Source organism: Vollenhovia emeryi, unplaced genomic scaffold (genome assembly GCF_000949405.1).
Source record: "Vollenhovia emeryi isolate VEMERY1.0 unplaced genomic scaffold, V.emery_V1.0 DF939126.1, whole genome shotgun sequence".
NCBI classification, from domain to species: Eukaryota; Metazoa; Arthropoda; class Insecta; order Hymenoptera; family Formicidae; genus Vollenhovia; species Vollenhovia emeryi.
Genome location: NW_011967240.1, coordinates 91,230 through 109,622, shown reverse-complemented (window position 1 = coordinate 109,622; position 18,393 = coordinate 91,230). Strand labels below are relative to the sequence as shown.

Genomic DNA, 18,393 nt, shown 5'->3' with positions numbered 1-18,393 from the left:
GTTACGGATTTAACAGTAATTAGTCGTCCAATTAACGGAGTAGTAACGAAGTAGAAATTCATTCTGCATTCTGGTTCAGTTTCTTGACATACTCTCACTGGTATTGCATAACTGTACCTGTATTTAAACGCTGGAATTAAATGTTCACCAAATAATATATCGATATTTTAAACAAAACAAATTTTTAATTGAAATTTGATTGGAACACATTTGTCAGAAGGTGTTCAATTTTGATTTTTATTTGGATTTTATTTCTTCTCGGATATTCTATAAAATACGTACCTTACTAGCGCTTGTATAAGAGAGAGAGAGAGAGAGAATCGTGAGAGGAATCGCGTATACAAGTGTACAGTTAATGCAGACACGACCGCGCCTGCTGCTTTAAATTAATGGAAACTACTTTCGGAGATAAATTAATATCTGCTCGGCTACGCGCTGTATTTTATGACGTAAATAACCGTCGGCGTTGGATCGGTGTCCCGCGCGACTGCTGCCGAGTAATTTATTAATTTCAAAATTTAATCTGTCGACATTTCTCATGAGTAACTCAGTCAATAACGACATTAATCTACAAGCGGTACTATAAATAAAGGAAAAACGCCACATCCCGCAGATAAATCCGTAAAATAGCTCTAATTTAAATATGCCTCCGAACTTTGCCACCTACGGTCAGATTGGCGATTATTATCTCGAAATTATTTTTGGATTTACGAGCGTATGTGTACGAGATGCAATTGTGAAATTAATTCGTATGCATTTAAAACGTTGTTATCTTGGTGTTTGGCAAATTCCGCGTTTCCAATTAAATCTTTCCAACTCCTGCTTTCAACCCTTTGTTCGTAGTAGAAGATTCCTATTGGCGATAGTTTAAGTTTGAAAACCCATAATAGAAGAGATTGTGCAATGGTTGACAAAATATCTTTTATCCCTCGCGACAAGTCGAATATCGAGAAAGTTTTACGAAGATTTGACAGATATATAACATTTCATGGAAGAAGAAAACAAAGTGTTAAATTTGTATCTTTAACGTGATTCTACCTCACTTTGCATATATAAAATTAATGCTCGTGTGTGGTATTCTTGTAAATGAATGATTCTAATCTGAATGGTTTCGTTCGACATCTGAATTGACTGGCAACGAAACGCGGACTCGTCTGATCTACTGCTCTTTGCTCGTTTCCGTCGTTCGATGAAAATGGCTGCACGATTATCGAGAAGTGTTACGGTCTGCACTCAGCAGTAATTGCCATCCATTACGGCTCGATTCATGCACAAGCGAGAAGCGCTCTCTCAAGTGGAATCTCTTTGTCTTTGTCCTGACGCACGGAGTACATCTTTCCTGTCACGATACTAATTGCCAAATGCAGTGCCTGGCGTCTTAATTAACCAGCTCAACTTAATTATCTCGGCATATTAGAGAAAGAGAGAGGAGTGAGAGAGGGAGAGCGCTACGTATACGGTTTTCTTTATTAAATACGCGCAACCGCATACGCGCCTTTTAAAAATAAAATTGAAAGGTTACATTTAGGTGTGACAAATTTTAGATGCCGATTGATAAAAGTGTATTCCTCGTAACACTTTGTTTTAGGAACATCTATGAATATCCGTTTCGATTCACGTCGTTAAATATTCGATAATAGCACGAGACTAGTGTTCTTAAAATAATGTTCGTAAGTAAAAAATTGAAGAACCGTTGTACACGTAATTTGGAACGTTGAGAAGTTATTTCTACAACCCGATGCATTTTGAGATTTTCATTAAGTTAAGTGAAATCTGATTTAAGCAGTATTGTTGTTTTACACGTTCGCTTTTAACAGCGCAAAATTTATCGTTAAAAGAAGTCTCTCCGGCTGGTTATTTTCGATCCAGTGCGGCCTTCTGCGAAGAGATTCCGTTATTAGCAATTGCTAACTTGTATTTTGCATTGAATCGTTTACCTTTCAATTAGCTCACCACTCAATTGGAGATTGCAGACGTTTATTCTTAATCGATCGACGCAGATTATGAAAGAAGGCGCACGTGGATTGTTCGATCAGTGAATGCCGTTAGAGGGAGAGAGAGAGAGAGAGAGAGAGAGAGAGAGAGAGAGGAGCTTCTAATTACATTTCCACTCAATATCAATTAGAACATCAAAGATCTAGGTCATAACCTATCTATAGAAACGTCCCTTGCAGAGAATCCACTTTATGTTGTCCATGTTCTGTATAATCTGATTTCCATGCCACTTGCTTTATAGTTCCGATGCGCCTTCGAAAGGAGGACTACAAGGTGGTGATTAAAAAAGATAAAATAGAAAATAGGAAGAGCATTAAAAGGCAAGGTAATAAAAACGATATCTTTATTGATTAAATACAGAAAAATATAATTCAACAAGAATGCATATAGAATAAGACATATTCGTTAAACTGCTGTAACGATAACACAGCTGCTGTAATTTCTGACTAAAAAGAGTCGTGTAATGATAAGATATAGAATTATAAATGCATCTGTATATATTAAAACCTAAAGAAGATAACAGGAATAAAAAGACTTGATTAACCTGATTATTCGATTAAAATGAAATGCAATATGCGACGGACATACGAAGGCGAGAACAGAGAGAGAGAGAAGAACACACGAAGTATCTGATTGCGGAAAAAAGTTATGTGGAGTTCAGTAGAATATTATGATAAGGAGAGGAGAGATAAGCTCACGTTGGAAACGAGTGGCAGGCTCGGTCGAGTAAGCGAATCTTCGTGGTTACTCTTGAAAGGGAAACCGAGCTTGGACGAGGAGTTAACGTCACCCCGACGGGGGCGCAAGTTAATCGATCTAAAATTCGCGAAAATCCGAATACAGACCGCACCGGCGGCCAACCCCGCCTGAAGTATCGCCTGTTATTCGTACGCCAGTCAGCAATTTGATATCTCGCGCGTCATTAATTACTTGGCGAACATCACCTCTGAAAGCCCCGTCTTTGCCCCGGCGCGCAAGTGCCATCAGCGTTTTCGTTGTAATTTTGTTGCCGTGTCAATGGCCGCTCGGCTTTGAGCCGAGGTTGTTAGCAACGTAGAAACTAGATGTAATCTAATGACTGCCATAAAAGACTATATAATAAGATTCGCCTCCTAATGCCGCCTCGTCAATAATACGCGAGCTGAGAAGCTATTATCTGTTATAATCTAACATGTCTGCTTGAATATTGCATTAGGGATGAAGGAATTTACGTACGCCATGAACCTGATCAATAATCACTCTTATACGTTATCTTACAAAATTCAGGATGTATGCTCGAGCTTATGCCGTAGATGAATTTAATCGAGGTCTGCTATTTCCCGGGTCTTTTTATTAATGCTCTCCATCTAGTGCCAGCGTCCACCTCTCAATTAAATTGCGATTTCCCTCCGAGCGATTCTTGCGGCGGAGATAATTTCATAGATTATTCGACTATGTCCCGCTTATGATTCGGTCGCTTTGACATGCACCGCGGTTGTAATTGAGGCAATCTCGCACTCGCAAGTTAGAGATAGCTCTCTGGCCTTCGGGAGAGACAGTGCGAGAGGGGAAACGGGAGGCTAAAAGCAAAGACCAAATCTAATGAGCATCGCGCGGCGGACGCGGAGCGTAGCTTTTCGACGCGCGAATCGATATATGGCGAATCGACTCCGCAAAGCGCTTCGCTATCCCCTACAAAGGTGAAGGCTATTATCAGTTAAGCGAGTTACCTGCGCTGCGAATGCACGGACGTACGTTTGCCAGATCCCGTTCCGCGGCACGGCGTCCGTTCCATGCCACGTCGGATTGTTAATCGCGCATTAACATTAGTCACTCGTATTTCACCGCTGAGCTACGGCGCTTCCGCTCGAGCGTGTCGAGGCGGAAAAAGGTGACATCGAGCGGATCGGCCGGCTTTAAAGACCGCCCAAATCGATTTTCGCGGTATGAGTTTAATGCGCCGTGACCATGATGTTACTGATAAATTCGAATTTCCTCGTGAATTGCAAATCTTGTTTGAAACGAGAAAGTGAGTGGTTTCAGTGGTATTTGCTCCAATCCCCTGGAATTACGATACCGCCGTAAATAGATGCTAAGCCGATTTATCGTGAAACGTTTATTATTTCGATCACTTATTCATTTCGAATAAATCGAAATTTCTACAGCAAGAAACTGACATATATTTATCTTCGCATTTATCGAGCAAGAAATGTATCTAGACCGTAAAAATTGATAACCCCCTCCCCCCTCACCGATAAGGCTGACAGTTTGCTGAAAGGGAATATTTACCATCTGCTCCTAACAAATGTAACGCTAAGTTGGACAACACAGGATATTAGGAAGAAAAGGTAGAAGAATAAGAACAGTAAAAGTCTATCTAATATTATGTTTTCTTATTATTTGTATAACAATAAAAGCGCAGAAATGCTTCTAATAAAAGATCAGTTCTGTGAATACGTATGCTTAAGGATTAGATGGTTTGCTATACTTGAAATAAAAGAGCTTATCAAATGGCTGACGACGGTCGAATCTTTTCCCATCGCTTCAGAACTCGTTGAATCGCACGTTGAAACAATTCAATCGGTGACGAAATAAAGGGCAGGCGAGAAATAAAGGCCTGTCGCTATTAAGCATCCTCGGCGAGCAATATCGCCGATCGACTCCAATTGCCAGACAATCCGACCAATCTCATCGTTCGGTCCAGGGGTCGAGGGACGGATCCGAAAATCACGTGTGATCCGAATCAGGATTTATACCGATCTCGTAAGAGACGAAACAACATGGATCATCCATTCAACGAGGCCGAAAATAAGGGTCAAGGTTCCCTAAGGAAAATCAGATTGCCCTCCTTCCTCTTTTGCCTCATCACGTAGACGCGATCTTTGATAACTATTCGCCGCCAGGGGAAAACGAAAGTGTCTTTTTGGAAGGGACCGGTAGAAGACACGAATGAAGAAAAACAAAGAGAAGAAGAGATGGCATAAAGCCTAGAAGAAAAAAGGTGCCGAGTTTACGGGGAGAAAGAAGATACGGCCTTCTAAATTTCGTCGCGACGAAACGTCAGGTCGACCATATCACCGAGATGGAGAAGGGACCGCCCTTCCTCGACATCCCGCTCCCCTTTTATCTCAATCGCCACGTTTTCCCCCGCGCAAAGGAGATGTCGAAGGTGCCGAAAAGATAGCCGACAAGGAAGCCGGAAAATTGAGAGGGAGGCGGGGAAAGGGTGGGAACAAGGGTAGGCAGGCAAGTTAGTTTGGCTCTCGTACAAGGTGCTTGGCATTCCGAGCCGGATCCGCTGAAATTTAATTTCTAGATTCGCCCCCTCGTCGAAACCGGCCGGCGTCTGTTGGCGCAGAAGCGCCGGGGGTGAGTCACCCGGATGGAGTTCCAGAAATGAAGCGGCCAGATTGCCGGGGTACTGCGAGCGTAACGCGGCATTCTCGACCGGCGCGCCGTCACGCCGACGTAAAATCTCGTTTCCGTAGCGATTGTTCAATTCATTTCGCCGGTAAGACTGTTTTCACGCGGGTTAGCTTTCATCGCCGGCTCTCGCTACATTAGGCTAGTTATTATCAAGCTCTCTGAAATCAAGCGCGTTGAAGTAGTCCCGTCCGTTCGTCCAGATCTTTTTGTAAAAACTATGCGATTGTACACCTCAAATTAACAGTGATGGGAATTAATTCTAGCGATATATTTAAAAGTTTTAAGTGTGCTATGTACCCCCTTTTGTCCCTTTCTCTCTTTCTCTCTCTGTCCTCTTCCTCTCGATAACAGTAATAACAATCAAACTACTAATGCGTTTGCTGCTGCAATATCTAATAATTGCCGAATTAGTAACAATCGAGACGTAACTAAGTTTCCGAATTGCGAAATTTAACTTCACGAATAGGAATAAACTTCGCAATCGAAGCCGAAACTTGCCAGCGTGAAATATGCAAGACAGCTTCGCTGTACGGAACTGGCAGCGCTAATATTAACGGGCAGAGCAGAGTATGGGGTTCTGTTTAACCATGAATGGGAAGGAGGGGGGAAGGACGTCCGAGTCCCTCGACGCCTAATGTCAGGACGGGATCGTGTGCTGCTTGACACTAATTAGATGGGCGCTCAATCGACTATGACGCCCGTCGAATGGACGTCATGGACATACGTCACGAAATAATAAAGCAGGAACTGCGTATTCTGTCAGTCCGCGACGCGGGGACCACCGAGTGCACTCCGGCAAAGTGCATCAGGAATAGCGCGAGTCTGCTATTGTCACATTACAATAGAGCGTAATCGCCGTCGAGGGATCCGTCACGTGATATTTCGCGAGGTTGGCAAATCATCGCCATTGGCGATCGCATAATAGCGATATCGATCTTCTTAAATGTGACGTTATCGAAGATATCGTCGCTATTGTACTATCGCATTGTTAATTCTTTCTGCGGCGAGCATTAAATCCGTGTATCAGCCTTTCTACGTTGATTCAGAATTTGATTAGGATTACACTTCCTGCCTTCGACCAGGTTTATTTCGCCGACACGGCGTCGACGCACGCGAAAATAATAAGCCGAGAATCACACGCTCCGTCAATCCCTCGGCTCGCGTATTCGTCTCGATGCGATTGCACTCGAGCATTGTGCGACGGCGGCGGTGGTACTCCGTCATCGGCGGCCTGCTGCTGACGTTTAATGGCCACGGCGGTGGCTCGAGGTAAAAGGGGAACGTTATGAGAAGAAGGCATGTCCACGAGAGAGGAAGAAATCGTATGCGTGGGACCGTGCGAAAGGAAAACGGAAAAGTGTAAGTGGGAAAGATGGGAAGTTTGTGTAAGAGGCTACGGGAAGAGGAGAGTAAAAAGATAGGAGGACAGGGAGAAAAGTCTATTTATTATTCTAGGACAAATCCTGTCTGAAGTGGCATAACGAGAATATACAACGGTATAGACTTATAGAGGAATACATTTAAAAATCACTGTATAGATAGAAACTATTATAAAATTGCAATTTTATTGTTATTTATATTATTTCTTCAATTAAAAAAAACCATCAAATGTGCAGGATGATAGCATGAAAAAGGATTTAACACTAGGAGGGACAAATAATATTCACTAACTGCAAATAAATTTTATTATACGAATAAAAAGATTGTCAAAGATAGAAATGTTTTTCGATAACGGAGATTCTTTTTGAATATATTTATATTCTTTTATGTATAAATTCATTTTATTATTTAAAGTTAAAGTTAAAGCAAGACAGTTTGATATAAAACACGAATATTATTTTGTAAAGCATTTATTTGGATCCTATCTTGATATTTTTTATAAAATGGCAAGAAAAATGTGTTTATTGCAAAAATGACAATACAATACATATTATCAAAATTGAAAATTGTTTCTATCTGACATTTTTGATATGTTTTTATTAAACTTAGTAGATCAGATTGTTCACTCACAAGCAATTGGGGATACTGTTTTATCTTGAATCCTTCTTTGTAATTCTGTGTTCTACAATATAACAGCAGCTGACACTGTAGTTGTCTTTCTGAATATTTTTTGCTACACCGACTTGAAAGAAAATTTCTTAAAACTTATGCATAATATTATATAGAAAACAATCCGATCTTAAAAGTTTTAATTTAGATAGCATTGACGAGATCGCCTGGGTGAACTTCAGTTGACAATGTAGGATTAACAAAATAAAAAGTAGGAATGAACGGAAGGATAACGACGGACGAAAGACCGAGTTACAAAGGAGACAAGGTGTGGCCGGGTACACGAGTATGTATGTACGTATACGAGGAATCAGGAGAGCGAGTGGAGTATGTGTCAGCGACCAACATCAGAGGGTGAGAGTGACAGAGAGGTCGGGGCGGGGGCGAGGGGTGTGGGGGATGCGGCCTGTCGAATTCCATTCTCGCCGTCGCGAGAGGCGATCGAGTTCGCATCGCGCCGTGTTCTCGTATGCGAGCCGCGTGACCGGATGTCACGCGCAGGAATCGCTTTCCCCGCGATTCCGGCTGTCAGGACGCGTCATCGTCCGGGTGACACCGAGGCGGCGGGGAGGGACGAATATGCGCGTCCTCGTCCATACGTGTCGCGTTGCGGAGCCGGTTGCATACGATAGTTTCGATGCTTCTCTCCTCTAATTGTAAGAGAGAATGAGAGACAGTGAGAGAGGGGGGAGAGGGAGGGGGAGGATCGATTGTTCCGGTTACCCGCGGCACGCACTTCGTCGTCTCCGACTAATTGAGCCTGTCAACTGGAATGACATCGCTGATGCATGAAACGCTTTTTTCCGCCTCAATTTCATTTACAAGTGACTTATACAAACGACTAATTTTTCCAATGATTATTTTTGTACGTAAAAATGGTATACGGAAGTAATAGAAATCAACATTTTCATTAAAAGTTTTACTTACGATGTTTCACTTTACTCTATGTGGCGGTAATATATTTGCCCTATCAAGCGAGCTTTCAATGCAGAATTGCAATTTAATTAAAATAAAATATAAAATGCAATTACTTAAAAAAAATTATATGACATTCTGTTAAGTTTTTCAGTAGGCTGTTCAATATTTACGTATCATTTTGCACATATTATTTCTGTATGTTAATCAATTTTATAATATAACTGCCACATTGGGCTCGGTGCAACATTCGATTTTGATCTGTGGCAGAGTTTAATGAATATTTATCTGTTCAATATTGTTTAAACAAATAATTTTATTTGTATCATAACGGGAAAAGTTTAGCATTCGTATATTTTCGAGTATTATGTACTGATAATTATGAAATTACGATTCACGGTTCACCTTTTATTGCGTAAAATATTTAATAACTTATATCATTTGCGTTAATAAGCGTTTTAAGTATACCGGCTGATGTCAAAAATATTTATAATTTAATATTGACAAATATTTAATTTACTGAATAAACAATTAATATTTATACCGACGCGATTGCAACTGTCATCTGTAAATACATTTGATATCATTATCCGTACATCCGTGCGTGCCGTTATTAATAATTATAATAATAATAATGACATTCAATTAATATTAAGGTATTAATTCTGTATGGATATCTGCGTCATGTACCGGCTGGATCGAGGAGCCTCGTCAGGGCGTTCGCGCCCGGACCCGTATTCACGATCATAAGTGTCATCAGTAAACGTCGCGACCATCGTATTAGCCCCATCAGTACCATCGATCGTTGTCAAAAGCTGAAAAAGTACCGGGGAGAAAACAAGCGATCGGGTTGAACCGCCCCAGTGTTCGCGGCTCTCGAGTTAATCGAGGGTGTCCATCAGGGCCCACGTTTTCCACTGTTGGCGACACCCTCCCGCGTCGTCGTGATATCTCGCAATTAACCCCAACGAATGTATATATGTATATACATATGTGTATACGTATATATGTATGTGTATGTATATATATTTAGGAGAGGTCCTCTTCTGTCGGTATCGATAGCGATTGACACCTGTCCGACACTTCGTTCGCAGGTAGCCACTCGGCGAACGAGGCTTTACAAGGGCTTTTGCGCGATCGCGGCGCCGTGTTAATAACCAGGTTCCAGGAATAAACCACGCACACGCGAGAGAGCGCACCGGCAATGGCCCTCTCTAGCGTGCAGTTCTCTCGATACAAGAGATGCAACGTCGATACGAGAGGAAAAAAGCGTTATTGACAGTGCGAGCGAGCCGGCCCATCGCATCGAATTAACGTTTCTGTGCACCCCCACGGCGCAAGAACTAGATTTCATATTTTTACCCCGTCCATCGGATCGATCGGCAGAGGAGAGAGTGAGTGAGTGAGAGAGAGTGTGTGTGTGTGTGTGTGTGTGTGTGTGTGTGTGTGTGTGAGAGAGAGAGAGAGCGCTCCAGGGCTGATAGAAACGCCAATTAATCTGTAATAGATTGCTCGGTACCAGCGCGACGCCGCGATAGAAGCTACCTTTATCAAATAACTGTGTCCTACCTCTTACGTCACTGGTGGTTTACGGACAATGGATATCTGCTTGAAAGGAAAAACACAGCGGAATGAAACAATAAAATTGTTTTAGAGATTGTATTTTATTCAATTAATCGAAATTGTTTAATGGAGAACTGTACGTGTGTGCTTTTACAGTCGCAGCACGATGGCATAAAAGATATAAGTCTGAAATAAAAAAACAGTAATGCAAATTAATTCTGCAAACTGTATAAATAATTTCGATGCAGCATCCAGTTATCTCCCGGGCCACTATCCCATTTCAATGGCATAAACGTCACTCTAAATGAAATACGAAACACAGCGGGCGCTACGCTTTCACGGGAAAATCGCTCTCGAGGGCTAGCGTGTCCGACAGTAAAATGACTGGACTACTTAAAATACTCGCCGCCGTTTATTGCCGCTGTCAGGCGAAGCGATTTGTTACTTCCTCCACTTGTAATTACTTTTACACTTCCTGAAAACCGAGTAACGAGGTAATACGGTAGTTTTGCCTCGGTACTTTCCGCACGCTTCCGAAAAAATCGCAGGACGAATCTGGAGAGACGCTCCAGCGCGTATATCTTTTATATATTTTAATTTTTATCGTCTCTCTTTTTTGGTATCCGCGATTAAATATCAAGCGATGAAGCTGCGCGAGGCTTTAAAATCGATAAAGCGATTATTAAAGTTGCATATATACTTGCGACGCGATGGCAAAAATTTTTAATTAGATCCCGTTTAAATTTGTTATGAACTATACATAATGAGGCTCATCGGTCTTACCTGTGAAGTTTTGTAATTAGTGGGCTAAATAAGTTTACATATGCCTCGTAAAATATTGCGTGCTTCAGGTTTATCCCTACCTTCTTTTTTTCCAATCCGGTTAAAGGGCGGTTTGCAGTTATTTAATATTCATAAATTAAGGTATTCTTGATTAACTCGTTACAATGAAACAATCCTGTTAATCTATTGTTAATCTATTCTTCTTTTCATTTAATTTGTTGTGCATGGAAGAAGAATTGTGCATATTGAGACAAGAATTTCAAAATTATGAACATTAGTTACAATTAAAACCTTTGAAATACAGTGTTCTGTACATGGATATTTTTTGGATTAACAAATCTCCGAGAACGCTCAGATTTCACAATTTTGAGACTTACAAATCGTCGAGCGAAACGAGGAAACTTCAATTCTCCAAGGTGGAAACGATCGCGCGGCAATAATTGCCGACGATTTCAAGCGTTGCATATAATTTCGCGTTGATGATACAATTCCGTCTTTCGTATTCATATTGGCGATTGGCACTTACCCGCTATGGATGGGACTGAAAAGGGGTCGAAAGGTGACAAGTAGCAATGGTACTATATTCCTGCAGCGTGTATCTAACAATAGGTTTTTGTCCCGGTTTTCTCAATACGTCTCTATCTCGCGTGTCTTCAATGCTTGACGGATGGCCGACCATTTTGCAGCGAACTCTCTTTTCCCCTCCTGTCCCCCCTTCTCTCTCTCTCTCTCCATTCGTTTTCTTCTACGCGCGTTTCCTTTTTTCGTCGAGCTTCCGTCTTTTTAAATTTTTATCTCCCTCTTGGATTCCCCCGTTCTCTTTCATTCTCGTTTTCTCTCGCGAATACCGGGATCCTTTATATTTTTCGCGAACTACTTTCCTCGTACTTTATTAATATCGTCGTCCGCGTATATACATCTGCGCATCACAGGCAAAGGACGGATCGAGCTGTACAAACGAGTAATGGCGGTGAAAATGAAAAAAAGTTTCCTTGTTTAGGGATATTAAGGCGCTTCGTTCTCTTAGGGCTTCACATTTCTATGTTGAGCTACGAAAAAATACAGCATTTTACCCGTCACATTGTTTGAAGAAAGGGGCGCAATCTTGAACCAACGCACAGCATTTCAGTGTCCAAAACGTTTGTCGCGATCTAACGCGTATACACGATAATTAGAATGCAACAAGATGAAACGTTTGATATTTTATTGAAATAAAATTTCGTATGCTGCTGATAATTTTGACGAATACGTTACGTGATTTATTATCTGTAACAAATGTGGAGCGCACTTAAGTACCTCCAAACGAGAGAAATCGATGAAACGAAGTTTAGTCGAAACTTACTAAACAGCATACTAAACATCGTCTGTACGGAATTTACTGACACGTGGCCTAGTTTTAAGATACGTTAAAGCGTCATAGTTACTGAAACATGCCGCAGTGCTGAAAATTTTAACAGGTCGCACGGGTGACCTACTTGGAAATAATAGGGAATCGCGAGGAGGAAGGAGGAGGATGACGACGACGACGATCAGGTGAGAGCGCCTGGCAAATTGCTTAGGTAAATTTCCAATTTTCCGCCATTGCCAACGGTGATGCTCAATCTCCGCGCGCCGGCCAGAGTACACACTTCGATGTAATCGAATCGAGATTTCATAAAGTCCGTCCTGGGTGCCACGGTTAATTGCCAATTGATCTGGGGGTGTTCTAATTTTCATGATGTTGTTGATCACTCGTTATTGGCCGGTTAGGCTAGCCAGAAACTATGCTCTCGTCCAATGAACGCTAATCGAATGACGTATCTAACGGCGTGCACCAACTTTAGGAGCCTCGCCGATCACGAAGCGGTCCGATTATGTCGAACTGTGCATCAAAGATCAATAACGGCTCAATTTGACGAAGACATAACGTTAGAGAGCAATCAAAGGCTAATGACGGCACTGAGCTGTGCAAATCTCAATTCTCCCATTCCGAAATTGCATTTTCATATATGCCGTAAAAGGAAGATACTTTACTTACAATAGTAATATTATAAATATTTTACACTATTTTCTGAATAATGATAATGCTCATGAGCTCTAGGCTAACAAAAAGAGATATAAAAAAAGAGATATTAACTGCGTGAATTTAATTTGTGTCGCATTTTGAGGCCCCTTTTCCGCGCCGCCGATTGGTTTTCTCAAAGCGCGGTGTGCTTCACTTTTCTTTTAGATTCGTAGTAAATGTAGATTTGCAATTTAGAAATATACATTTGTATACACCAACTATTGAGGTAAAATCTCTGATCTTAATAATTAGAATTTAAGTAACAACGATTTTTGTTTCGAAGCATTTTCTCGATTGAACAGAATAAATCGTTAATTTAATCAATACCAATAAGTCCGCAGAATGATACACAAAACGTAGTAACAGTCACAGAACAAAAAAAGACAACGAATTCTCAACGTTCGTAGTTGTTTTTCTCTCGGCGCGGTGACGTACGATGTTTGCGTGCCATCGTGTACTAAGTACTTGAAGGTCGCCGCGATCTCACTCGCTCGCCGAACGTCGAGCCGGCAGGCAGAAGCGAGAGTCGCTCCGTGCGTGGTATTACTTTTGCGTTATCGGTTTCCAAGACTCGATCGCGATTAATGTAGGGATAAAACGCTATTGATTTGTACACTTTTATCAGTAACAAGTAACGTTCTTCGATTAATATTTCACGAGACTAACTCATCTAAAATATTAGTGTAAACCGTGGTACGTGTCGCGGTTACATCTCGTTTACGCACCGCGCTTTTAATTATCTATCGATTTCGTGTAATCTGTTCCATTTTCGAGAAAAGTGAAAAATTTGTGCGACTTCGGCGTTCGTGCTGTAATTCACTCTGTCGTTCTTCGCAATAATATTTCGTGCGTTTCGCGGTATTTCACATCGCGTACGGGAGTGCCCGAAATTTCGCGCGATCGATGATTTTCGCGAGTGAGTGTTGTGTCAGTGCAACAAGGAAATCTGAGAGAAGGAAGCAGCCGGCCTAGGGGGCATCGGGCAACGGCAGAGAAATGGTGAGGTAAGTGTCTTACATTTTTATGTCATTTGCTACTTGTGCAAAATAAAGTTTTGTGTATTTATTTTATTTATTCAAATGATTCGAACGAGGATTCGAAAAAGTGTTAGAGACAAAACTATACATATAAGATTTTGTGAGTGTATATTTAAAAGGAAGACTTTCAGTATTCTATATATTTATTTTAATAAATACCTATTTTAAAAAATATAAAATATAAAGTATATTTAATACAATAATTTCGATTTTACATAATTAGCCTATAATAATTATATACATATTTGTATTTTTACAGTTTGACATATACAGTTAACGATGTACAACTCTGCTGTTGCGAATCGTATCAGTGAGTAATAAATAACTTTTTATTTTAAATTGATGTTGCGCATTACTTCTCTGCATGTATACAAATTCTTAAAAGTATACACTGCTCAACTACAAATTGCGCGTTTTGTCATTTCTGGTATTAATAAAACTTGCATTGAAAAGGTAATATTTAAAAATGGAATAAATAACAGGAAGTAATAACCGTAAAAGAGTCCCTTTTTGCCTAATGGCTTTACTTACGAAGTGCAATTTTATTTAATTATTATGGCGATTGAATTAAGTATCTATAATATTACTCGATACTTTTACTTAAAATGATAGCAATTTATTTATGCGCATCACAATCTTTCTAACGTGTCCGCAATTTTCCTAACCGCGTCATATAAATGCACGGCGAGTAGCAACCATCCATTTGTATAGAATGGCACAACCGATAAATCTTTTTCGCACGAAGAAATTTCATTTCTGCTGCAACTACGAAGCCGCCTTTACGATCCACGATCGTGATTATATCGGTTACACGCGATATCTTCCAACGAGAAAGATTTACGTACCACAATGCTATACTCGTGGATTAGTAGTGATATTAGTTTTTCGTAAGACACGATGCAGCATTCTGCAGATTGATGAATTTTTACTTAAAGTGTCAGTATAAGTATTATTGAACTAAATTAGTTTATCAAAAAGTAGCAAAGCAGGTTAAGATTTAAAATTTAAATGCATGATTAAATTCGAGATTAAATTAAATTGTGTAATAGATCAATATAATTATGTATGTACAATACGGTTCTAAATAATAGCATTTGTGATTAACAAAGATTTTTCTCGTAATTATATGTATATTCTATATCACAGCAATATAATCTAATTAATTTTAATTATATATTTCCAAAAGCGGAGATTATTTTTTATGAAATAAATATAGATAAAATATTTCCGAAATATTTAGAAATTATAACTTTTTAAATTGCATTTTAAAAGTATGTTTAACTAAATGAAAATGCTTATGAAGAAAAATATCTCAATTTCTTGTAGGGAGATAGAATCTATATATGTTTCTTCTTTTGATAAAACAATGGAATCTACATTTGCAATGAAAGTCCATATCAATTAGCGTTCATTTAAAAAGTATTAAATTATTTTGCGCGAAAAAAATACGGACTCGGTATTACGGAGATGCGATTTTACTTGACATTTTTTGCAATGACAATGTCGAAAGGCATGCGTGAATTGCATGGAGGTTTCAAAGACAGCGCTTCGTTATACCGAGAATAACGAGGACGATTCGATCAACGGAAACCGTTTCTTTCACGAGTGCGCCTAATTGATTGGAAGCATCCACATTCCACACTATCGTTCACTCTTTGATTTATGACTCTCGTTGACCCCGTTGAGAAAACCAGAAAACAAATTGTTCGAGCCTGACATTATATTGGGAGCAATCTTTGCCTGTGTAATTGTTATTCTGTAACGTGTGGCAATTAATGCGTCAAACATACGTGATATCTGTCGAATAGATGTCGGTGAGAAAGTTAAATCGATATTGAATAGAATGTGATATCTGTAATGCTAGTGATTTTTATTTTTCCGTTTTTTAACTTGAGCCTTATTTTTAACATCTCTTATATTTCCAACCGTTTAAATTTCACGTAATAGTGCGAATAGAATATGATTAATATATTAAAGTGAATGGTGATTTCATAATTGCTTCTTGGTGAAGAAAAATTAGCTATTTACACGTGCGTGTGTGCATGTACATGACCAAATGTATGGATAGAAAATTTTCTTACCAAGAAACGATGATAAAATTATCACTTTCAGACTTATCTTGATGTAGTAATCTTTCGCGCTCCAGTTATCCAGAATTGAGGCAGTTAGATATGTAAGAGTTGTTTGAAATACAGCTCAGATTAACCGCTAAAAAACGAAAGTTGCCAGAGAATCCATTTAGAGAGGTATCTCACTCCATTATAATTAATATGATTATTAAGCACAGCTGTGATATTTAATCCTACCGACATTTTTCCTTCAGCCGTTACTGTTAATATTTCGAATAGTGCACGTGCACAAATTAAAAAAAATAAAACTGCAGCAGATCTTAACTAGATTCAAATCCAAGAAAAACGAAATATTTTTCTCTCAAATTGAACATGTTTATAAATGTTGGAAAGTTATAACGATAATATAAACGAACGGGATTAAAACTACAGCGTCTATCGTTAAAATCACTCGATAAAATCCGAACGATAATACTTGCGATTTCGTTTCACCGTTATCATTTTTTCCCTCGACTCTGATTTTTAGTTTTCGTCCCCTATTTAGGCTGCGGTCAAACTGCCGCTACAAATGCTTCGAAATATTTTTCTATTCCTTTCTTTCAATAAAGATAAAAGGAGAGGAGAAAGGTTCGAAGCATTTGTAGCGAGGCAGCTTGAACGTAGCCTATATAACAACTACGCGTCTTCGTCCTCATTGCGCGGATGTTCCATTCGTCAGCAGCTCTCGAAACGCACAAAAGACCTTCTCGTCCCTGGTACGCAGCCAAATTCGTATTTCTGTTTTACACGAAAAATGTCGGTTTACAGGGGAAGTGACATAACAAAATCCGCTCTTACGCCGCTTAACAACCAGATGCGTAAAATCCCGCGTCCGGTGACCCTGATGCGTCCTCGGTGTTTTCTGGACGGATCTAAAGCGCGCCGGTTATGAATACCTTATTTTAGTAGTTCAAACATAATGCGCTCATTTTACCGGCATTACACCCCTTAATTAGACGCCCCGCGCAATAATTGCCCCTCTCAAAACTTCTGGTGATTCGTACCACGAATTGCGCTCTGGAAAAGTATACGCGAAATTATTTTTCTACTAATACCACAATACCACGTATTTTTCTCTTCCACTTAAAAATTTCTAAAAATATGTAAGAAATTTCGTATAGAAAAGTGCTACAACGTGTAATTACCGAAAGATGGATAATAAATTACTGTAATTAATTAACGACTAATCAAGAAGACTCAAGTAAATGATTAGATGTAATTTTTAATTGAACCTTGCATTGTGGAACGATAATTAAAAATGATTTTACTCGCGTGATAATTGACGTTAATATTAGCTCTCAATGTACTCGCTTGCATTTTCACTTTATAACGGGAATATTTACTGTCATTGTGCTAGAATGTTTCAAATTCCAGACGAAATGTCCCATCAACGCGACACCAAATGCAATTAGACTGACAACTCTTAGTTAGTATTATAATTTCGAATGGTATTTTGACAGTCAATCAGAATCGGCCGTTATTGGGGAAATGTGTGCCGGTTACATATCGTATTGTTTGGCAATGCTGATGAATCGAATTACTGGAACAATCGTTATTACGCCTGCATTTTCAACAATTAGCGACGGTACATTCCAATTGAGAGTCAGCCCCCGTGAATCGCCCATTTAACCTGGAATATTTGATTGCCAGGTGACTAGGTGCTGAAGATTTATTGAAACCGAAAGTAGACGTTTTTTTTATTTTCCTTTTCTCTTGCTCGCCGCTTACCCAACAAATCTTCTCCGTTTGCGGCCTCGCGAGCACCGACGTGAGTAAAGGCACATTGGCTGCTGGGGAGCGAATTCTCGCGGGTGAACCGCGTCGTTCGGCTCGCCCGATCCGCGACGGGCCGTTTCGAAGTGGAAACAGCCATAAACCCACTTGGCCAGCCGAAGAGAAACACTAAAACCCGCTTGCCACGCCTCCATGAATATTAAGCGATCGGGCCGGACTCTCGTTACGACCTCCTCGTCGGCCGAGTTAACGCGGAAAATTGAGTTTGCCGTGGGTTTTCGTTCCGCTCCCAGTTCGGCGTATACCTTCGCGTGGTTCACTTTCCCTGCTGCTGTCGTCCGTCCGGTCTAACGCCTCATGTTGCCGGGATTTAATGTCCTCGTCGTCTCGCCATTGGGACTTTGGTAGCGGACGCGGTTTTTATGGTGACGGATTATTCCCGGGTTACTCGCGTCGAGTTCACTGCTATTCCGCGGTTCTGACACGACCTCGCTCGATCGGACGTAGACGTAGACATAAAACGTTTATTGCGGCCCGGGAGATTAATCCCTTTCGAGCATAACGTGGAGAATAATTAAATAATAACGGTACAGTTAATAGCGAGTAATGAGAGAGTGGAAGAGGGAGAAAATAATAATTTAGCGACAAGATTTAGCTAATTAAGATAAGGGGGTGGAAAAATTCTTATGATTGCTAATAGCGAGAAAAATGTGGTTATACTAATAATTTTAATAATTTTATAATGTTATTATGTCATATA

The 18,393-nt window shown here is 40.1% G+C and overlaps 1 protein-coding gene across 1 annotated transcript in view; it reads left to right on the top strand.

The window, feature by feature from the left end:
- LOC105569156 overlaps window positions 1–9,999 on the top strand; it is a 200,596-nt gene extending 190,597 nt beyond the window's left edge. Inside the window, exon 5 of the mRNA XM_012025356.1 lies at window positions 9,872–9,999. Within this exon, the coding sequence (XP_011880746.1) occupies window positions 9,872–9,999 (128 nt within the window). The remainder of the gene's footprint in view (window positions 1–9,871) is intronic.
- The last annotated feature ends 8,394 nt before the right edge of the window (window positions 10,000–18,393 follow it).